Source organism: Rhinatrema bivittatum, chromosome 6, assembly GCF_901001135.1.
Source record: "Rhinatrema bivittatum chromosome 6, aRhiBiv1.1, whole genome shotgun sequence".
Lineage (NCBI taxonomy): Eukaryota > Metazoa > Chordata > Amphibia > Gymnophiona > Rhinatrematidae > Rhinatrema > Rhinatrema bivittatum.
This window is the reverse complement of record NC_042620.1, coordinates 30,789,599-30,813,265: the sequence shown is the minus strand read 5'-3', so window position 1 is coordinate 30,813,265 and position 23,667 is coordinate 30,789,599. Positions and strand designations below refer to the sequence as shown.

The window sequence follows — 23,667 nt, the reverse complement described above, 5'->3', positions numbered from 1 at the left end:
AACTTCTTTGGTGCTGGATCAGCTATAGGTGATGGAGGAACCTCGACTGGTGAAGTAGGGGCTGGTTGATTTTGCTGCTGAACTGATGATAAAAACTGTGACAAAATAGATGTAATGTGCGTCAGTGTATCAGCAGATGAAACAGATGTTGATGGTCTGACATCTGGACCTTGACCTGATGGTGGCAAGGCTGTCTTGAGGACGACTTTGTGCGTTTCTTTGGAACGTCCAGAACCTTCATGAAGTAAGGGTTCTTTGATTAAGGATCTAGTATGGGGATGAGATGTTGTAGAAAGACCTGAGAGAAATTCAGATGAATGAGAAGAATTCTCTGAGAATCTTGCAGGAGACAAGGAGTCCTCTGATTCCACTAGTAATAATGGAGATGGACTTTTAGGTCGTTTATGTCCCGTGATATGTTTTTTAAATTGCTTTCCCGCAATCGCCCCAATGTGACGACGCCTCTCTGATGCGTCGGAATATGCACATTGCTTTAATGCGTCAGTAGAACGACACTGTTCCGATGCTCCGGGAGTTGGACGTCGAGATGCACTGATGCGTCGGCGGGTCGATGCTGCGCCGATGAGTCGGCGGGTCAATGTGCGTCGAAGCGTTGGTTCGTCCACTATGTTCCGGAGTTCAATGGCGCATCGACGTGTCCGCAGGATGCGGGTTCGGCGCATCTCCTGCGCCTTTCTCTGAAGGATTTTATTTTTTACCTTCTGTTTCTGACTTGGAGGGTCAGCTGAGGTGGCCCTTCTATGGGCATGTGTTTTCTGCTTTGATTTCGGTCCTGGAGCCAACCTGGCAGAAGCATCAGAGGGGGCATACGAGCCCGCAGCCTCCTCTGTAAATTGGGCAATCCGCATAGCTCTCTGGCGCTGTGCCCTTGGGGACATCCGTCCACAATCTGAACAATTTGCCTGATCATGGCGTGAGCCGAGGCAAATGTAACACTTCAGATGTCTGTCAATTACAGACATTATTTTTCCACAGCCACAGAATTTAAACCCTGGACATGGCATGATGAGAAATCCTGTGAATTTCTGAGAAGTTTGAAAGATTTATGTAAGTTTTTTCCTCACAATAACTTTTCCTCACAAGAGCTAAGAGCTCCGCGTGTGGTTAGTCGCGCAGAAATAAAACAGACTGAGGAGCCTCGAGCATAGGCATACGGATGGGCAGGAGGGAGCTCCACCACCTAGTGGCACGGAGGATGTACCCAGATAGCATGGCTAATTCAGCTGCTTATCTATGGGAAAAATACAATAAGTTACAAACAGTACAAAAACTAATACAATGCCTAGACTAAATAAACAAAAATTAAATTAAACAAACAGAATAAAATCTTAAACACAACAGCAAAAATTACTAGTCATCAACCATAGTAAGGCATACTATAATCCCTTGAGATAACTAGGTAGGGAATGCTTTGGAGAAAAGATAAGTTTTTAACATCTTTCTAAAACATAATAGGTCATATTCCATTTTTAGTGGTTCTGTAACACTATTCCAAAGGGTGTAACCTGCGATGCTGGTAATACGAGAGAAAGACAGAGATAGCTATATATATATAATGTGCATGGTATAAATTGTGTTACTGTATGGTATGATAAACCAAGAGTCTTTAAGGAAGTCTTTCAGATTATGGAGGAACAGTGCAAAGTTATTAGCACCCTGGCATAAGAAAATTTCTGACCAGATGAGAGATTGAACCAATTTATATTAATGTTGCAACAAATTTAATAGTATAAAAGGTGTCTCTTTGGATAGGGCAGATGCAATAAAATTCTAAGCTGAGGTGCTCTGGCTTCAGACCATAAGTCAAAATGCCCTTTTTAAAACATAAGAACATGCCATACTGGGTCAGACCAAGGGTCCATCAAGCCCAGCATCCTGTTTCCAATGGTGGCCAATCCAGGCCATAAGAACCTGGCAAGTACCCAGAAACTAAGTCTATTCCATGTTACCGTTGCTAGTAACAGCATTGGCTATTTTCTAAGTCAACTTAATTAATAGCAGGTAATGGACTTCTCCTCCAAGAACTTATCCAATCCTTTTTTAAACACAGCTAAACTAGCTCCATTAACCACATCCTCTGGCAACAAATTCCAGAGTTTAATTGTGCGTTGAATGAAAAAGAACTTTCTCCGATTAGTTTTAAATGTGCCACATGCTAACTTCATGGAGTGCCCCCTAGTCTTTATATTATCTGAAAGAGTAAATAACCGATTCACATCTACCCGTTCTAGACCTCTCATGATTATAAATACCTCTATCATATCCCCCCTCAGCCGTCTCTTCTCCAAGCTGAAAAGTCCTAACCTCTTTAGTCTTTCCTCATAGGGGAGCTGTTCCATTCCCCTTATCATTTTGGTCGCCCTTCTCTGTACCTTCTCCATCGCAATTATACCTTTTGTGAGATGCGGCGACCAGAATTGTCACAGTATTCAAGATGCGGTCTCACCATGGAGCAATACTGTAGGAATTATGACATTTTCCATTTTATTCAGCATTCCCTTTCTAATAATTCCCAACATTCTGTTTGCTTTTTTGACTGCCGCAGCACACTGAACCAACAATTTCAATGTGTTATCCACTATGACGCCTAGATCTCTTTCTTGGGTGGTAGCACCTAATATGGAACCTAACATTGTGTAACTATAGCCAGGGTTATTTTTCCCTATATGCATCACCTTGCACTTATCCACATTAAATTTCATCTGCCATTTGGATACCCAATTTTCCAGTCTCACAAGCTCTTCCTGCATTTTATCACAATCTGCTTGTGATTTAACTACGCTGAACAATTTTGTATCATCTGCAAATTTGATTAACTAACTCGTCATATTTCTTTCCAGATCATTTATAAATATATTGAAAAGTAAGGGTCCCAATACAGATCCCTGAGGCACTCCACTGCCCACTCCCTTCCACCGAGAAAATTGTCCATTTAATCCTACTCTCTGTTTCCTGTCTTTTAGCCAGTTTGTAATCCACGAAAGGACATCACCACCTATCCCATGACTTTTTACTTTTCCTAGAAGCCTCTCATGAGGAACTTTGACAAATGCCTTCTGAATATCCAAGAACACTACATCTACTGGTTCACCTTTATCCACATGTTTATTAACTCCTTCAATAAAGTGAAGCAGATTTGTGAGGCAAGACTTGCCTTGGGTAAAGCCATGCTGACTTTGTTCCATTAAACCAAGTCTTTCTATATGTTCTGTGATTTTGATGGTTAGAACACTTTCCACTATTTTTCCTGGCACTGAAGTCATTCTAACCGGTCTGTAGTTTCCCGGATCGCCCTTGGAGCCCTTTTTAAATATTGGGGTTACATTAGCTATCCTCCAGGCTTCAGGTACAATGGATGATTTTAATGATAGGTTACAAATTTTTACTAATAGGTCTGAAATTTCATTTTTTAGTTCCTTCAGAACTCTGGGGTGTATACCATCTGGTCCAGGTGATTTACTACTCTTCAGTTTCTCAATCAGGCTTACCACATCTTCTAGGTTCACCGTGATTTGGTTCAGTGCACTGAATCATTACCCATGAAAACCTTCTCCAGTAGAGGTACCTCCCCATCATCCTCTTCAGTAACATCGAAGCAACGAAATCATTTAATCTTTGCGCAATGGCCAACTGATTCCCTCAGTGGTTTTCTGCTTCGGATATTTTTTTTAAAGTTTTTACTGTGAGTTTTTGCCTCTACAGCCAACTTCTTTTCAAATTCTATCTTAGCCTGTCTTATCAATGTCTTACATTTAACTTGCCAATGCTTATGCATTATCCTATTTTCTTCTGATGGATCCTTCTTCCAATGTTTTTTTTTTTTGTATTTCAAGATTTTTATTGACTCAAACAGTTGAATGTATACAACACATAAACCAAGATAATAAAGAGAGACGTATGTACATAAAACTGTCTAAGTCTGTTTTTCAACATGGTGTGCACATAACTAATTACATAATGTACTAATCAGGATACATAGCACATTCCCTGTCACCCCCCACCCCCCTTGCAATGTTAGTACAACAACAACAAAAAGAGAAACCGCAATAGTTGAAAATGGGTCCATAAATCATCCACTCTGACATCCAACCCCCCATAGGGAGCCGCTGCCAGCCGAGTCCTCGATAGTCAATACTGTATGCACTGAAGGGACAGCACTAAGTCAAAGGGCTTTATTTAATCAATCTTTAGCATCGCCTAAGCAACAGATGAAATAATTAGGTAATCCCTTAACAAGAGCATGGTGAAGCAAGAGTTCCCAACCACCCCTTATAAGGAGCCCAAATTTTCTGAAAGGCTCCTAGTCTATCGTAATTCACTGCCGTAAGGCGACCCAACTGATAATAGGTGTGCAGGCGCGCCTGCACTTGTGCTAAACTAGGTGGGTTCCGCTGCTTCCAGAACTTAGCTATCTCCGAGCGCGCAGCCACACAGACCTGTTGAACTAAACGACTCTGAAACCTATCCAACTCCTCAATAGGTAATGTCAATAAGGCATGCCAAGGTTCTAAGCGAGTAGCAATCTTGAGACCCTCTGTAATCCAAACGCCCAGAGAGTCCCAAAAGCCACGAACCTGTGGGCATTGCCACCATACGTGAAAATAGGTTTCCACCATCCCACAGCCCCTCCAGCATAGGTTTGAGACAGAATGGGCAATCCGATGCAAGCGATCAGGGGTGTAATGCCATCTATATATCATTTTGTGGCAATTTTCCTGCAACCCAGCAGAGATGGAGCATTTATAAGCATGTAGGAATATAGCGTCCCATTCCTCATCCGACAGTGTCCGGCCAAAGTCAGCCGTCCAAGCTGCCTGCTGTGTAAAGGGCCCTCGCTGCCTACTGTTGAACAGAGCATAAATTTTTGAGATGATACCTTTCACAGTGGCAGAATTAAGGCAATAGGTTTCAAACAGTGAACTAGTAAGCTGAGCGGTGCCCGCCCTAAGCGCCCGTCGCAACAAATAAGAAAGTTTAGCGTACAATAAGAAATCAACAACTGGTAAGTGATATCGCGTACCCAGTTCCTCCACTGTCAATAATTTCCCTTGCACCGTCACATGATCTATCGTTATTAATATATTTATGCTGTTTAATTTTGTATAAACTGTTTTATGTAAAGCCTGTTGCTAAAATTAATGTTGTCTGTAAACCGAGGTGATGTATCATTATACGTACCGCGGTATATAAGAATCTTGAAATAAATAAATAAATAAATAAATAAATAAATAAATATCGTGACTATTCCCGCCGAGTACCATCCCTTGGTAGCAGTAGTAAAAGTTGCAGATGGTAGGACAAAGTCTGTGAATAGGTGGGTCAGCAATGTGATATTACCCTTACCCACCAAACAGAGTTTCCATTGGGACCATATCTTTAAAGTGGTATGCAGGGCCATGGGGAGGTGTGAGAGCAATCCCCACGTGGAGCGCGGCTGACATGGCAAAGCTGAAATAGGCAACGAACCAATCAGGGCTTGCTCCAACACCACCCACTGAGGTGGGGCCTGAACCCTATGTAACACTACAAGGGCCCGGAGCTGAGCCGCACCAAAATACCAAACCAGATTAGGGACGCCAAGACCCCCTCTGTTTTTAGGAAGGTATAAGGTAGTTCTAGCAACACGTGGAGGCCTCTTGCGCCAAATGAATCAAAAAATTAATTGTTGCCAAGACGTGAGGATGGAGTTGGAAATATAGATGGGTATAGTGGTGAAAAAATATAATAATCTAGGCAATACATTCATTTTAATTATGGCTATACGCCCCAGCCAGGAATAAGTATCCCGAGACCAATTATGTAGATTGTTTTTGATGGTCTGTATAAGTGGAGCATAGTTCAAGTGAAATAACTGTTTGGAGTGCGTTCCAATACGTACCCCCAAATATTTAACGGCATCAGCTGACCACCGGAAAGGGTATTGGGCCTGCAACAGCTGGACAGTAGTAGGAGAAAGATTTAGATTAAGGATTTCAGATTTCTCATAATTAACCTTGAGACCTGATACCGCCGTGAAGGCTTGCAGCTCTCGCATGATCCCCGCCAGAGACGCCGACGGGTCCGTTAGGGTAAGCATGACATCGTCCGCAAAGAGGGAGATTTTAAAGTGGTGCTCGCCCCTCCGAATGCCCGTAATCTCCTGCGCCCCCCTGACCCGTGTAGCAAAGGGTTCTAAGAATAAGGCGAACAGCAACGGGGACAGCGGGCACCCCTGCCTTGTGCCTCGTCCAATCGCAAAAGGAGCCCCATAACCACCATTAGCCTTTACTCTTGCTTGTGGTTGCTGGTACAATTTGGATATCCATCGAATAAAGTAAGGACCAAAAGACATGCGAGCCAGGGTGTTAAATAAAAAGGGCCAGTGGACAAGATCGAACGCTTTTTCGGCGTCAAGTGACAACAATACTGCTTGTGTGCCAGTATGTTGGACTAGATCCACTATGTCCACAATACGACGGACATTGTCTGCCGCCACGAGGGCCCATGTTCCTAAACCCTCTGAAGACTCTCCATTGCCCGGAAGCGATCGCATCTTAAATAGTAACTCACAATGTCTGTACCTGCGATAGCTTCTGGGCAAGGAGAATCTTCAAAGTGTTCAGGAACATAGGCCTCAAGGAGCGAGATACCATCTTAAATAGTAACTCACAATGACTGTACCTGCGATAGCTTCTGGGCAAGGAGAATCTTCAGAGTGTTCAGGAACATAGGCCCTCGAGGAGCGAGTACCGGTTCCTATCTGTAGTCTGAAATAATAACTCACAATGTCAGTCTTTTGCGATCGCTTCCAGGCAATGGAGAGTCTTCAGAGGGTTTAGGAACATGGGCCCTCGAGGTGCGAGTACCGGTTCCTTTCTGTATTCTGAAATAGAGAAAGAGAATGAGGCCCCCGAGGAGCGGGTACCCCTGGTAGGTCCGGAGAGGTGATGTTGCAAGAGTGAAGTGGGTCCGAAGGAATTCTGTAAACAATCCTTGGGTGCAGAGTAGTTTTTGGTCAGCCGAAGCTAGTCCAATCGGAGTCCTTGCTAACTCGACCTGTTAGCAAAAGTAAAGACCTTTTATGTTGGAAGCGGATGACGTCAATAAAGGGGGGCGCCCCTGAGGTTCGCGCCCTTGCTGGTACATACTTCGGAGCACGCACGCGCGCCCTACATCATCAGGAACATGGCGGATCCGCAGCGTCGAGCCGGCCCGGGGATGCCGGGGAGAAGCAGCATGGAGACGCCGTGGCATCAAGCCGTCCATCAGGCACGGAGGGAATAACCACACAGGTAGAGAGGGTGGAGCAAGGGGCGAACGCAGGCATGAACGCAACATCTATCTCCTTTTTAAAGGTTAGTGCCAGCAGTCTGGTTCCACCCTGGTTAAGGTGTAGCCCATCCCTTCGGAAGAGATTCCCCCTTCCCCAAAAGGTTCCCCAGTTCCTAACAAAACTGAATCCCTCTTCCTTGCACCATCGTCTCATCCACGCATTGAGACTCCGGAGCTCTGCCTGTCTCTGGTGACCTGCGTGTGGAACAGGGAGCATTTCAGAGAATGCTACCCTGGAGGTTCTGGATTTAAGCTTTCTACCTCAGAGCCTAAATTTGGCTTCCAGAACCTCCCTCCCACGTTTTCCTATATCGTTGATGCCCACATGCACCACGACAGCCGGCTCCTCCCCAGCACTGTCTAAAATCCTATCTAGGTGATGTGTGAGGTCCGCCACCTTCGCACCAGGTAGGCATGTTACCAGGAGATCCTCAAGCCCACCAGCCACCCAGCTGTCTACATTCCTAATAATTGAATCACCAACTATGACGGCCGACCTAACCCTTCCCTCCTGGGCAGTAGGCCTTGGGGAGATATCCTTGGTGCGAAAGGACAATGCATCACCTGGAGAGCAGGTCCTTGCTACAGGATCCTTTCCTGCTGCACCAGGTTGATGCTCTCCAGTCATGAGACCTTCCTCCAAGGCAGCACCAGGGCTGCCAGTCTGAAGTTGGGACTTGCCTACTATGTCCCTGAAGGTCTCATCTATATACCTCTCTGTCTGCCTCAGCTCCTCCAGGTCTGCCACTCTGGCCTCCAGAGATCAGATTAGTTCTCTGAGAGCCAGGAGCTCTTTGCATCGCATGCACATGTATAATTTCTCACCGGCGGGTAAAAAATCATACATGTGACACTCGATGCAAAAGACTGGGAAGCCCCCCTCTTGCTGCTGGACTGCTGTCTTCATCTCAAATTTTTCAGTTCCTACTTAAGTTTTAAGTTGCTATGGGATAGGAATGTGTCTAATTAATGTCCTTTAAATGTATTAGTGAATTCACTATATTTATTTATTTAGATTCTTTTTTATACCGAAGTATAGCGAGAAGCCTTCACTCCGGTTTACATTGAACAACTTCATACATGGAAACATTTAATAATATAGAATATAAACATAAAACATTAGTATTATAATTAACATCTTGGCTAAAGCAGAGTGATAAGGAACATCATTAGATAGCATAACTATAGCAAGTATCATATAGTAGGGTTTTCTTATGTAAAGGTGTATATTAGTTTAAGAGTAAAGAGAAGTCAGAATGGAGGAGAGTATAGAGAATTATAAGTGTAAGGGCTGGGTAATTAAAGAGAGAAGGTTTAAGGTGATAAAGGGGAGAAAATAGAGAGAGTGGACAGAATGGGAAGATATAAGTGGAATGGAAGTAAAGATAGTATGAGAGGGTTAGGGTTCTTACAAGGTCTACTAGTGGCCTACAGGGGAATGATCAAACTCTCAATAAGGGTTTTTGTTTTTTTTTTTAAGTGGCACCTGCCTATAAATTAAAGGATGAGCTAGGGGTCAGTGGGTGAGGTGTGGGAGGGTTGGGAAATACAGTCTAACTTCAGTTAGTCAGCCAGAGTGATTCACTGCTTTCATAATTAACAAATGTTGGTACCTAATCAAACCAAATCACACTACCTTTCCAAGGTGAGTAACTGAACTGAACTTTTCAACCTTTTTACTTAGGTATACACTGCTCCTAGCTTATTTCTAGCTTCAGGCTATGTTTTTCTTTTTTTTTTTTAATATACAAACACTCTAACTTATGCTTACTAGCTGCCTTACTGACTGACTATTTAAAAAAATACAGTCTAACTTCTTTTTATTCGCTGCCTTACTATTAAAAGCACAAACACACAAACACACTAAATAATATTCCCAAATAGTTAACTTTGCCCCAATACTTTTAAAAAAGACAATGTCCCAATCAAAAACTTACTGATTCCTTTCAGCCACCAGCAAGGTGATCCTCTCCTCTCATTGCTCCCACTGAGCACATAAGCAGCCCTGACAACTAACTCAATGACATTTATTTATTTATTCGATTTTATATACCGGTTTACATTTGTACAAAATCTAAAAAAGAACAGACATGATACTTAAATCAAAATATACAAATTAAATACAATTTGGTCATAAAATAAAACTGAAATAAAATGAGCAGGAAATATTTTAAAGTTCCTATACTGGAGACCTATCTGGTTCTAAAGGAACATGTAAGCTTATCTTAAGATAATTCTTATCTTAGTCTAGTAAAAAAAAAAAAATTTACCTCACCTTTCCAAATAATGCATTATTAGAATTAAAGTACAATAGGACTCTTCCCTGATGCGCTTACAATCTAAACCAATAGCTGAGGTAATGGGAGATAAAGTGACTTGTCTAAGGTCATAAGGAACATTAGTCGGATTCAAAACCTGGTTTCCTTATTCAGCAATCCATTGTACTAACCACCAGTGTGTGCCTTCTCCTGATACCTAAAAGGAGTCACAGCCTGCATAAGGAAAAGAGGAACCACTAGAAGGAGAGGAACACATAGAAGAGAGGAACCACTGGATGGAAGGTAACAGCAGGAAGGGAGGAGCAACTGGGAGGAGGGCAAAATAATAATATAGAAACATAGAAATAACAGCAGAAAAGGACCAAATGGAACATCCAGTCTGCCCAGCAAGCTTATGGTATTTGCTGTGCCATATAGGTCACCCCCATGCTTATCAGTTTCCCAGATTCAAAAGTTGGTTGCTGTCTGAGTCCAATTCCCCATTACCTCTTGCCGTTGAAGCAGAGAGTTGCATCAGAAGTATCAGGCTTATTAGTTAAGGATATTAACAGCTGCATCAGCAAGGAACTCCCATGCTTATTTGTTTCCCCGGACAGCAAAATTAGATGTCCTTGTTGCTTGCTGCTGAATCTAATTACCCTTTTCCTCTTTTCCACCTGCCGTTGACAAGCAGAGAGCAACGATGGAGTTGCATTAACAGTATGAAGGCTTATTGGTTAAGGGTAGTAACCACCACAACAAGAAGTTACTCCCATGCTTATTTGTTTTCCCAGACAGCAAAATTAGATGTTCTTGTTGGTTCTGCTGAATCTAATTAACCTTTTCCTCTTTTCCCCCTGCCGTTGACAAGCAGAGAGCAATGATGGAGTTGCATCAACAATATGAAGGCTTATTGGTTAAGGGTAGTAACCGCCACATCAGCAAGTTACTCCCATGCACTCTTTTCTTCTTTTCCATCCTCTAGCCTTTGGGACCCACAGTGTTTTTGTCTTCACTACCTCCTCCAGAAGGGCATTCCAGGCATCCACCAGCCTCTCCATGAAGAAATATTTCCTGACATTGGTTCTGAGTTGTCCTTCCTGAAGTTTCATTCAGTGACCCTAGTTCTACTGATTTTTTTCCAACAGAAAAGGTTTGTCGATTGTGCATCATTAAAACCTTTCAGGTATCTTAAGATCTGTATCATATCCCCCTGCATCTCCTCTCCTCCAGGGTATAAATATTTAGGACCTCCAACTTCTTCTCATAAGTCATTTATGGAGACCCCCCCCACCATTTTGGTTACCCTTCTCTGGACCACATCCATCCTGTTTCTTTTTTGGTTTTATATTTTTATTGGTGAAGATTAATGAAAAACAGAAATAGTTCAAAAATACATGTTTGAATACAGAATGTAAATTTCACCACAGTTTTACACTTGATTACCCCTCCGAATAACCCTCCCTCCCCAGCATGTGTAGTCCCACATGAGCCTTACCAAATACCTATCATATCAAATACATCAATAACATCCTAATGTGATGAATATGATGCCCATGGTCATTTTCAAAGCCTAAAGATAAACAATCGTTTTTCCCACCCTAAGAGAGAAATATGTGCTGAGAGGGCTATAAAGACTGCACATCTTGTAGTTGTTGAACCAGTTTCTTTTTTTTTTTTTTAATCAGTCCAAGTAGCTCGCCATTGTAAGTAAGGGTCCCATATTTGATGATAAAGCTTCAGAGTTCACCATTTTCCCGCCGTGAGCCGTGTACATAGTTGGTCCAATCTACTCAGTACTGCAGCGAAAGTCGGGCCAGTTCTGAGTTTCACAGTCTTGCGACTTCCAATCTCGCTGCTATGCAGGTCTTGCCACAAAATTCCGGCGCAGAAATATAATCATTGCTCTCCAAGTTGTTTAATAAGGTTCCTCTATAGATAAGCATACTGTAATGGAGAGCACCTTTGTCAGTCAATCTTCTAATTGTTTCCATAATGGTTTGATACAATCACCCTCCTGCCACATATGTAGAAATGCTCCCCGTTTGGTACATCCTTTCCAACAAATACCATCATATTTGGGTTGTATTTTCCCAAGCCTGTCTGGAGTAATGTACCATCTGTACAAAATCTTATACCCATTTTCAATGAGTGTCGAGGAGGTAGATGCTTTACTGATATGCAAATATATATTATCCCATTCTGTTGATGGGATATCTCGGTTGAAAGCGTTCCATGCCTTAACATGGTGTGGTGTAGTAGTAAGCCTAGAATTCAGTAATTTACATATTTTAGAGATAAGACTATGATATCTATGAGGGGATGAGCAGAATCCTTCAAATAACGTTTTCCCATTCTGTAAATCCTCTGATTTTCCATTAGCCAAGCAGAAGTGAGAAAGCTGTTTATAAGCTAAATATTCTGTGACTGGCAGATGGGATTCTTTCTGTAAGTGGGCATAGGAAAGCAATTTATCACCTCCCCATATATGCTCCAGCCCAGTTAATGATCTCATTTTCCAGGCCTGGAACACCAATGCAGGGACACCAGGTTCAAAACCAGTATTGTGGTATAAGCTAGTAAGGTGGAAATAGTTCCTTGTACCCATTAATTTTGCCTTCCATTTTCCCCACACTGACAAAGTATGTCTGGTGGTAATGGGCAGTAGGTGAGGGCAATCTTTCCATGTATTCCACGGTTGCCAAGGCATAGAGGTTAGCAGCATCCCAGGAATTCTGGATTGTTCCATAGAAACCCAATGTTTAACATCCCATTCCTCATGCCATGCAACAATTGGGCGGACTTGACCTGCTACATAATACCAAAGAAAGTTGGGTACATTAAATCCCCCCTCTATTTTTAATTGATATAATACCTGTCTACTAACCCTTGGCAAATGTCGTTTCCAAATAAAGCCAAAGAATCGCCTCTGCCATAACTTCAAGGAATAGGAATGGAGAGAGACTGGAACAGATATAACAATTTAGATTGGCAAGCTACTTCACTTGTCCAGGTCAAGAAATATTCCTTTTATTAAAGGGGGGATAATTGTAACTGAAAAGGTCCTTGGGGTGAGTGGGAAGATAGACTCCTAAATATTTAAGTTTTCAGCAGGCCCAGTGAAATGGATGCAAAGGCTGCAAAGTCTGTACCGTAGCTGGGGAGCATGTAACATTAAGTATCTCTGACTTCTCCCAATTGACTTTATACCCGGATGCCTCACTGAAGGTACCAATCTCATTCTCAATCCCCAACAAGGATTCATGTGGTTGTATTACCGCAAAAAGATCATCTGCGAAAAGGCAAAGTTTATAGAAATTGGCGCCCACCTGGAAGCCCTTTATGAGCGAACTATTTTGTATGTTAATCGCTAAAGGTCCTGCAAAACGCAGCGGCCAGGATCCTTACAAACACACGTCGTAAGGACCACATCACACCAATCCTAAAAATCCTACATTGGCTACCCATCCAATATAGAATACTATTCAAGGCTCTCACCATCATCCACAAATCCGTATACCAGCAATCCACACTCCAACTCGCCATCCCTCTCGAACTACATACTTCCGCAAGGCCGATCAGATCCGCCTATGAAGGTTCTCTCAAGGCCCCCCCTAACAAATCCTCAGTCCACAACTCCATTCATAAGCGAGCACTTTCGACTGCGGGTCCGCTCCATTGGAATTCGCTTCCCCCAGATATACGCCAGGAACAATGCCATCTCTCCTTCTGAAAGAAACTGAAACCTGGCTGTTCACACAAGCTTACCATTGAAGGAACCTTTATCAACCAACACTGACTCTCACCCTCCGACCTCTTCCCTAACTCCTCCCCCCCTCCCCGTTTCAGTCCCTGCCCTGCCACCACCCCTTGCTTACCTCTCCATGTTTCCTCCTTCCACTAGATATATTATGTTAATAATCGCCTAAGATAAATCTATAGCCGAGCTCTACCAATCTGTTTATGTCTCGCTACTCTATTGTTTTTCATTGACTATTTTATCACTCTCCAGTTGTTATTGTTCATAATCTTTCCTGTCTTCCAGCTCCCAAGTTTTCGCTCCCTGTTTAATGTAACTTTACCTTCTATATAGTTAATTGGTTTCCCCCTGTTCTATTGTAAACCGGTACGATAAGACCTTGTCTTGAGTATCGGTATAGTAAAAGAATTTAAATAAATAAATAAATAAAGGCTCTAGAAAAATAGCAAAAAGGATGGGCGACAGCGAACACCCTTGCCTCGTGCCCCTACCAACCTCGAAGCTATCCGAGTACCCTCCACTGATCTTAAGACATGCTTTGGGTCTCTCGTATAATTTGTACAGCCAGTCGCAAAAACAAGGGCCAAAGCCCATTTTTCACAATACCCCAAATAAGAACGGCCAGTGCACCATATCGAAAGCTTTTTCTGCGTCCATTGAGAGGAAGAGTGCTTCATCTTTGCGTTCATGGACTATCCCCAATAAGTTTACGAGTTTGCGGATATTATCCCCAGCCAACCTCCCTTGAATAAAACCTGCCTGGTCTTGATGTATAAGACCAGTGATATATTTGTTCACATGCCCTGCCAGAATCTTTGCCAAAATCTTAAGGTCTATGTTTATCAGTGAAATAGGATGATAAGAACCACATGCTGTAGGATCACGACCAGGTTTGGGTAATACCGTAATGCCGGCAAAATTCGCATGGGGGCCTAAGGAGCCTCCCCTTCGTAGGAGCTTTACATTTTTTGTAAAGGAGCGACTACGTAAGGGCCAAATTGTTTATAAAATTTAGCAGTGAGGCCATCCAGCCCTGGTGATTTCCCCTGTTTTAATGACTGTATGCTGTCTAAGATCGCAGCTGCAGAGATCTCTGCATCCAATTCAGTTGGGCTGCTGCCGTCAAACATGGTAATGGTGTTTTATCCAAATATGCATTAACTTTTTCTTGCGTAATAGACATGTTCGCTCCATATAATTGGGAATAAAATTCTAGAAATTGTTTACGGATATTCTTATTATTGGTAAGCATAAGATCTTTATCATTTTTTATTCTTGCTATATTATTCTGATACTGAACCTTTTTCAATTTATTAGCTAGCTGTTTTCCCGCTTTATTGCCCCCCTCAAAATATTCTTGTTTCGTTAATAACATTAAATGATTTATCTTATTAGATTCCAGTCTTACAAGATCCTCTCTAGCCTTAGATAGTTGCGTTAGGATCCTCCTTGAGCCAGTAGTTTGGTGTATCCTAGACCAGCGCTTTTCAACTGGTGTGTCGCGACACACAAGTGTGTCGCCAAGCACCAGCAGGTGTGTCGCGTGCTCCTGGTCTCTCCCGCTGCTCTTCCTTCCCTGCTGCCGTTGCCGCCGGGCTATCAGCACGTTCAAGCCCAGTGAGAACGGCAGTAGTGCAAGAAGCAGCTGTGGCACCTGCGGCTGGCTTTTTCTTCTTCCCGTGCCTGCCCCCCGCCCCGTGACCCAGAACAGGAAGTGATACACAGTGCAGTGTGCGGGAAGGAGAAAGAGCCGTGCCGCGTGGACAAGTAGCAGCGTCGACAGCAGCATCGGCCCCCATGTAATCAAAGCAGCTGGTAATCGGGAAAGGAGACAGCAGCATGAGCCTCCCGCGGCCGATGAGATTCTTCTTTCTTGGCCTGTAGGGGCTGGAGGAGGAGGCTGCTGCAGCTACCATTTGTGCTCGGGGGGGGGGGGGGGGATGAAGTGAATGAAAGAGAGAGAAGCAGCCAGCCAGCCTGTTTGTAAGTGAGAGAATGTGTGTGTGATTGAGAGCCTGTGTGTAAGTGAGAGAATGTATTTGATTGAGAGCATGTGTGTGATTGAAACTGGTCAGAGAGCTGATGTGTGTGTATATGTAAGAGACAGTGAAATGACTGCTCAGGGAGATGACTGATGTGTATGTGAGAGTGTGAGGCACTGGTCAGGGAGGTGACAGATGTGTGTGTGTGAGAGAGAGAGAGAAAAAGCATGGAAGTGAGAAATCTGGGTATGTGAGAAAGCATGGGAGTAAGAAGCCTGGTGTTGTGGGGGTGTGTGTGAAAGAAAGCATGGGAGTGAGAAGCCTGATTATGTGAGAGAGAACATGGGAGTGGGAAGCCTGTGTGTGTGCATGCATGAGAGAGAGACTGGTTGGTAAGGTGATGGTTTGTGTGAGAGAAAGACTGGTGTGGTGAATGTGAGAGAAAGAATGTGATTCAGGGAATGAGAAGCCTGTGCACGTGGAGAGCGAGCATGGAAATGTGAGAGAGACTGGTGTGTGTTTATGTGTAACAGAGAGAAAGTGATTAAGGGAATGAGAAGCCTGTGCATGTGAAGAGAATGAGCATGGGAGTGAGAAACCTGGGTGTGTGAGAGACACAGCATGGGAGTGAGAAGCCTGTATATCTGAAAGAGAAAATGGGAGTGGGAAGCCTGTGTGTGTGTGTATGCATGAGAGAAATCAGGTGACTGGTGTGTGTTTGTGTGTATGTGTGTGTGTGTGTGTGTGAGAGAGAGAGTAAGAAAGTGATTATGGGAATGAGAAGCCTGTGCATGTGGAGAGAACAAACATGGGAGTGAGAGACTGGTGTGTGTGTGTGAGACAGAGAAAGTGATTATGAGAGTGAGAAGCCCGTATATGTAAGTAGAACACGGGAGTGGGAAGCCTGTGTGTGTGTATGGCATGAGAGAAACTGTTCAGGAAGGTGACTGGTGTGTGTGTCAAAGACTGGTTGGGAGATGATTGGTATGTGAGAGACAGAAACTGGTCATGAGGGCATGACTGGTATGGTGTGTGTGTGAGAGACATGGGCCCTAAGGAAGAGGACCATGAGTAGAGAACTTAGCCACCACTGCTGCTTCTGGTGTGTGCTATGGACTGCATGGAAGAGGAGTAGGAGAGCTGCTGGAGGGAGTATGTAAAGGTGGCTTTTTAAGTGTATTTTTCTTGATTGACTGCCATTTTAATTATTTAATATTATGTGATGTCTGCTTTTTTGAAATATTTTATTGGTGTTTAGAGAATTTGTATTAGTTTTTATGAGTTTTTAATTGTTGGATGTTATTCTGTTCATAGCTGTTTTGTAACATTTATTCTGCTTATTAGTATAGTTTTACAATTATTTCTGTGTGGGGATCTATAGCTGCTTGCTAGTTCTGTTTTCCTAATAAGAGGTGTATTGGTTTTTAGGGCCTGATTTAATATTTGTAGTGTTGCCTTTTCATAGACAGGGTTGCTCCTGTTTGAGTGTATTCCATAATACAGGTGTAACTGTGTGTGGATTAGTTTATGTGTATTACTACAGATCCTGGGAGTATGTTAGGTCGGTTCTGTGTCTGTTACCGAGATGAGATATTTTACTAGCATATAAGCGTTTATATCAGTCTTATTTGTTGTGTTTTCTCAAGAGGACATGCATTGGTGGTAAACTGCTGTCTTTTCATAAGTAGGTCTATTGAGCTTGGAAGTAGAAGGAGTTTGAGTTGCTGTTACTGAGATGACACCAGAACAAGAATATCTTTTTTGTGGGGTGAGTTGTATGAGGAATGTCATAATTCTGCTTTACATCCATTATTGTGGATCAGGGGGGTTCCCATGGATGCAAACTGTACTTTTACATCTAGCCCCATGACGATCATGGGTCACTGTGTCATGCATGTGAGAACCATCTGTCAGGTGTGTCCTGACAGAAAAAAGGTTGAGAACCACTGTCCTAGACAACTTCTTTATATTGACTCTTAATTCCTGGGCAATCCTCGAGTCGCGTTTCTTAATATAAGTGCCGCGGGAGATCAATAAGCCCCTAAGGTATGCTTTAAATGCTTCTGAAACCTGTAGTGGAGAAATATCATCCCTATCATTTTGCTGGAAAAAATCCTTAATATTATCGATGAGACCTTTATTGTATTCCTCATCAGTTAGTAATGATTCATTAAGTCGCCAAAACCTCACTCCGGCATGACTACATAACTACATGACTCCGGCATGACTACATAACTACAGCAGCATGATCGGACCAGACCACAGGTTGTACATCAGCTTTAGTTATGTGGTTAAATAGCCGTTTATCCGAGAGAATGTAATCTATTCTAGAATAAGACAGGTGTGAGGTTGAATAGAATGTGTAAGATCTTGAAGTTGGGAAGTGCATTCTCCAAATATCAAGCAATTGCCATGTTTCCATTAACTCCTGTAGCCGGGTTCTATGAGAGTGGGGTACAGAAACATAACTCCGAGAAGTATCAATTGTAGGGGATCGAACTAAGTTAAAAACTCTACCTATCAGCGAGAACCATTTACTATGGAGAAGACCTTGGTCCTTATTGGGAACATATATATTAACAAGGGTATATATCACCCCATCAATGGATATCACTAGTATGAGATAGTGGCCTAATGGGTCTTTGACACAAAGCTGGCATTCAAAAACCATATGTTGAGCAAATAACACACCTACACCGGTATATTTAGCCATCTTAGAACTTGTGGCAAAACATTGTTGTGGATACACCGGAGACCTCATTAATGCTTCATATCTAGCTCTCAGGTGGGTTTCTTGAAAAAAAATTATATCTGTTTTCAAGTGTCCTAACTCCCTATAAAGTAAACAACGCTTAAAAGGAGTATTGAGCCCCTTTACATTAAGGGAAGTGATATGTATAGATGTTATTCTAACCAGTTACCCTTACATTCCCCCCATTGCTTAGGAGGGCTGGAACACTAGCAGCGCTATTAGCATGCCCTTTATTGGTAACTTGCTGCCATTGGACATCACGGTTCCAGTACTGTTATTCCAGTACTAGTAGGATCGCATGGCTCTCGGGGCTGGCCCTTTCCCTCTCATTCCCTTCCCCCTCCCCTCCCCCATTCCAGATCTGCAGTCACCGCCCTGCAGATCTATAGCTACCAATCCTATAGAGGAAGAAAATAACTAACATCGCTCCCCCTCATCCCTGAATACAATTGTTAGAACAAGAGACAAAACTAGCCTACCTTTTTTATACATAAACATATTAACTTTTAAACACTGAAATCAATCTGGCAGTGCTTAGAACTTTGAAAACACATCTCAAGCACAGCACTCAGCAGTTATACAAAATTATCCAACTGTTGGCTTGTTAAGATACCCATATTCAGGTATTTCCTTCTGCGGGCTTAGCTGAATCCGAATTTCTTTTCAGTCTGCTATTCCGAGTGGTAGCTCTTTGCCATCGTGGGTGCTGCCCCTTGGGAACAGGATTTCGGTTACTAGAGCCGGTGGTGGCAGTAGGACGAAATCCCTTGTCTTTCAGAAGAAGCGTTGCTTCCGCTACCATGTGCATTTGGGAGGTCACCCCTTCCCAAGTAAAAGCAAGGTCAAAGGGGTGCATCCAACGGTATTTTATATTCTCTTGTCGAAGAAATTGTGTAACCTCCCTGAATTCAAATTTATTTTGCAGCGTCGCCTGTGAAAGGTCAGCATAAATAGATATTTCTTGATTCTCCCATTGCTACTTATTTTGCTTGCGAGCTGCTGCTGCTAACTTCTCCTTCTGGGAGTAGTTATGAAAACAGACTATTAGGTCTCTGATGATATTAGCGCTAACTGGGCATAGCGCACGGTGTGCTCTATCTAATTTTACCTCTACCACGGAAGTCTGGTTGTTGTTACCTTCGGGGTCCAGGAGATAAGAGCAAAATCGGGGTGATTACTTTCTCGCAATCGGTATTATCTGGATTTTCCAAAAAGCCACAAAAACGAAGATGTCCCCTCCGGGCTCTGTTTTCAAGGTCAGCCATTTTGGCTCGCATGGCTGCGTTATCCTCCTGTAATTCTGTGCAGACATTCTGGAGCTGCTTGGTAAGTGCTGATTGCCTGTCCATTTTGTTATCCATTTCATCCACTCTTCTGCCCATGGAATTCAGCTCCCCGTGAAAACCGTCCAGCGTTTCATGAATCTCTTTCTTATAACTTTTACAGTCCTGCCTAAGGCTGCAGAACCAATTGCAAAATTCAGAACTGGTGGGCGCCTCCTCCAACGCTGTGTTAAAGTCCTCCTCCATTTCATGCTGTTCTGTCGGTGACGCCGCGGCAGCGGCAGGAGCGCAATCATCAGGGCCTGCATCCTCTGCCTTGTGGTAGGAAAAACATTGAAAATCTACAGATTTTTTTTTCGTAGATATCTCTGCCGCTGCTCGAGATGTTAAAGTTGAATTATTTAAGAGCTTTTTAATCGATATGCCTTGTTAAAATAGAAATTGAAGGGAGGTTCGTGGGAGCTCAAAAGTTAAGCAGCCATCAGCGAGGCTGACGTCACTTCTTCCCTCCATCCTGTTTTTATCCCTTCTGAGATACAGTCTCCAGAACTGAACACAGTACTCCAGGTAAGGCCTCACTGAGGACCTGTCCAAGGGGATTATCACCTCCTTTTTCTTACTGGTTATTCCTCTCTATATGCAGCCCAACATTCTTCTGGTTTTAGTTATGACTTTGACACATTGCTTTGCCATCTTCAAATCGCTAGACACAATCACCCAAGGTCCCTCTCTTGCTCCATGCACAACATCCTTTCACCCGCCTCCCCCCATCCCCCCATCACATACAGCTCTTTTGGATTACCCCAGATGCATGACTCTGCACTTCTTGGCATTGAATCCCAGCTGCCATATCTTTGATCACTGTTCAGGCTTCTTAAATCACATCTCATTCTCTCTAATCATTTCGGTGTGCCCACTCTGTTGCAGATCTTAGTATCATCCGCAAATAGACAAACTTTACCTTCTATCTGTTCCACAATGTCACTCACAAAAATATTGAACAGAACCGGTCCCAACACTGATCCTTGTGCACTCTGCTTAACACTGTTCTCTCTTCAGAGTAGGTTCTATTTACCATTACACGCTGTCGTCTATCCGTCAACCAGTTTGGAGCTCATTCCCAAGCTTCTCATTTTAATTACAAGTCTCCTATGCGGGACCATATCAAAAGCTTTGCTGAAATCCAAGTAGATCACATCGAACGCTCTTCTTTGATCCAATTCTTTAGTCACCCAATCAAAAAAATCAATCAGATTTCTTTTAACAGGACCTTCCCCTGATGAATCCATGCTGCCTCAGGTCCAGCAATACTCTTAACTGTAGATAGTTCGCTATCCTTTCCTTCATCAGAGTCTCCATTAATTTTCCCACCACCGAGGTGAGACTAACCGGCCTGTAGTTTCCAGCCTCTTCTCTGCTACCATTCTTGTGAAGCAGGACTACCACCGCTCTTCTCCAATCACTCGGCATCACTCCTGTTTCCAGGGATCTATTGAACAAGTCATGCAGTGGACCTGCCAGCATCTCTGAGCTCCCTCAGTATCCTAGGATGAACCTCATCTGGCTTCAAGGCCTTATCCATTTTCAGTTTTTCTAGCTCTTCCCATATATTATCTTCTGTAAATGGAGTTTCAACTACCCCATCTATGGTCTTGCCAACCAGCAACGGTCCTTCTCCAGGATCTTCTTTAGTGAACACTGAACTGAACTACGGTATTTGTTTAATATTTCCGACATTTCTTCATCTCTGTCCACACAGTGCTCCTTGTCACCTTTCAATTTCACTATACCACTTTGGGCCTCCCTTCTTTCTCTGATATATATGAAAAGTGTTTTGTCTCCTCTCTTTAGCTCTTTGGCAATTCTTTCTTTTGCATGACATTTTGCTTTCCTGATTTCTTTCTTCATCTCCCTCGGCTTTAACAGATTTCTTCCTTTTGTTCCTTTTTTTGGGATCCTTTATACTTCTTGAATGCTGTTCTTTTTGTCTTATTTTTTCAGCCATCTCCTCAGAGAATCAGATCAGTTTCTTTTTCCTCTTACTCTTCTTTACTTTTCTAACATATAGATTTGTTGCCTTTGTAATAACTTCTTTTAATTTGGCCCACTGTTCCACCTCACCCATTTTCTCCCAGACTTCCAGTTCTTCCTCCAGGTACATCCTTATTTTGATAAAGTCTGTATTTGTGAAATTTAAATCTCGGGTCTTTGTGTGACTTCTCTGATCCTATTTGCAATATTGAACCATACCATCTGATGATCACTACTGCTCAGGTGAGCTCTTACCTGAACATCAGAAACATTATCCCCATTAGTGAGCACTAGATCAAGGATCACACCCTCCCTCAAGGGTTCCATTACCATTTGTTTGAGCAGATCACCTTGAAGGGCATCCACTATCTCTCTACGTTTAGTAGATTCCGCAGAAGGAATGCTCCAATCCATATCCGGCAGATAAAAATCTCCAATGAGCAACACTTCTCCCTTCTTTCCCAACTTTTGGATGTCCTCAATCAGGTCCAAAATGGACATATGGGTTAGAGGCCTCTAGATCACACCAGTAAAAATGGAAGGACCATCTTCTCTTATTAGGATGGTCCATAATGCTTCTTCTTTACCCCATGTCCCTTGCAATTCAGTTACTTGGATATTGTTTTTGACATAAAGAGCTACTCCTCCCCCTTTTCTGTCCTCTCTTTCCTTCGTTAACAAGTTATAGCCCAGGATGGCCACATCCCAATCATGAGACTCTGTGTACCATGTCTCCATAACAGCAACAATGTCTAATTCCGCCTCTACCATTAAGGCCGGAAGGTCTGGGATTTTACTGCTCAAACTTCCTAGTCGCCTTTGATGTTTTTTTGAACTGATTGATTTTGTTACCTCCCCACTTCCTGTATTGGAAAAGAGGCCCTGCAGGAGGGGGAGAGATACAAGAAAATAAGGAAATGGTTGAAAGGGAGGACTCAAAGGGAAGAGAACCTGAGCATGCTGGGTGCCTTCCCCAGACTGCTACATGCAGGGTTTATATTTACATGCCAATTTCCAATGAGAGTCTGAGACTTAAGAAAGAAAACCCCTCAATTTTTTAAAACATAAAAGTACCTAGCTCTGTACACCCCAGGAGCCAATTTCCCTTTTCTTGTAAAGGCATAGGAAGTGCTAGAAAGTTCAGGGGAAAGAGCTACTCCAAGTCTTCCAAAACACTGACAAAAAGGCTGTCTCTTCTCCAGCTGTAAGCAAGAACTTGACCTCTCCTTTGAGATGAGATATCTATCGCATGCTAAGAGCAGTATCCCTACATTCACAACAGCGAAATGCTGTCGTGTTGTGTAACTCTCAGTTACAACAGCTGCTCATTGCACTGCATTTGTGAGCAAGGGTAAATGGATCGACCCACTACACCATAGGACCCATGAAATGCTGAAATAGTGCTACTGTAGATTCACTTATACAGCAATTGATTCAAATACTCACCAGTTTGCACACTAGCTCAGTACCATTTTGGTAAACTATTAAACTGTACACGTGTCTTTCCGACAGGGTATGTTTGCAGCTCGAAGATGTTCCATTGTATTTTATGTTAAAACTGAAATCCTCAGTTTCTGCTGTCATCGACTGCATTCGGTAGTCTGGATTCTAGATGAAGAAAACATAACAGGAGTTGCAGCATTTAGGCAGAAAGCAGGTGGCTTGTGAGAGTAACTTTGGTGAAATTATTTTTATGAGCCGCAGAAGTTCCATGTAGCCAGGGAAACCAAGCTTGAGGCATTAGAATAAAATACAAATAATATAAAAATGTTTCTCTTTTCTTTTCTAATAAAAGAACAGTTTTGAGAAAATCAGTTACTTTCTCAATCTTGTTTTAGATTTTTTCACAAGTATTGAGAAACCCTTCCTAAGGTTTACTGAAGCCCTGAGATGGTGGCATTTACATTTTTTTCACACATATCTTTTAATTGCGTTAGCAAATTAATCAAATGTTTAGAAATCATGGACAGTGGATCAGACCCTGGCAAGGCAGCACATGCCTTTTCCCCATTTCCATCCCCCTATCGTGTTAAATGCATTCTACTGATGCAGCTTTCTTTCTGAAGATCATTTTAAAACAAATGCATTATGAGCTAGATAATCATAGCCAAAATGAGAGCACGTTTTTGTGATTGTAGGACAAAAAAACATTTAGAATCAGCCACAGCATGTAGATTTTGATGCAGTCATTCCCCATTTATTTTTGTACTTGGTGTTGTATAATCTTTGCCTCACCCCAGCATCCCTTTGGATTATCCCATTAATATAA

General features: G+C 42.8%; 1 protein-coding gene across 4 annotated transcripts in view; it reads right to left on the bottom strand.

Annotated features, from left to right (window-relative positions):
* Positions 1 to 23,667, bottom strand: part of SLC15A2 (solute carrier family 15 member 2) — a 273,407-nt gene that overhangs the window by 40,236 nt on the left and 209,504 nt on the right. For all 4 annotated transcript variants that reach the window (XM_029605210.1, XM_029605211.1, XM_029605212.1 and 1 more), the window contains one exon: positions 22,845 to 23,006. In XM_029605210.1, coding sequence (XP_029461070.1) covers positions 22,845 to 23,006 — 162 coding nt within the window. The remainder of the gene's footprint in view (positions 1 to 22,844; positions 23,007 to 23,667) is intronic.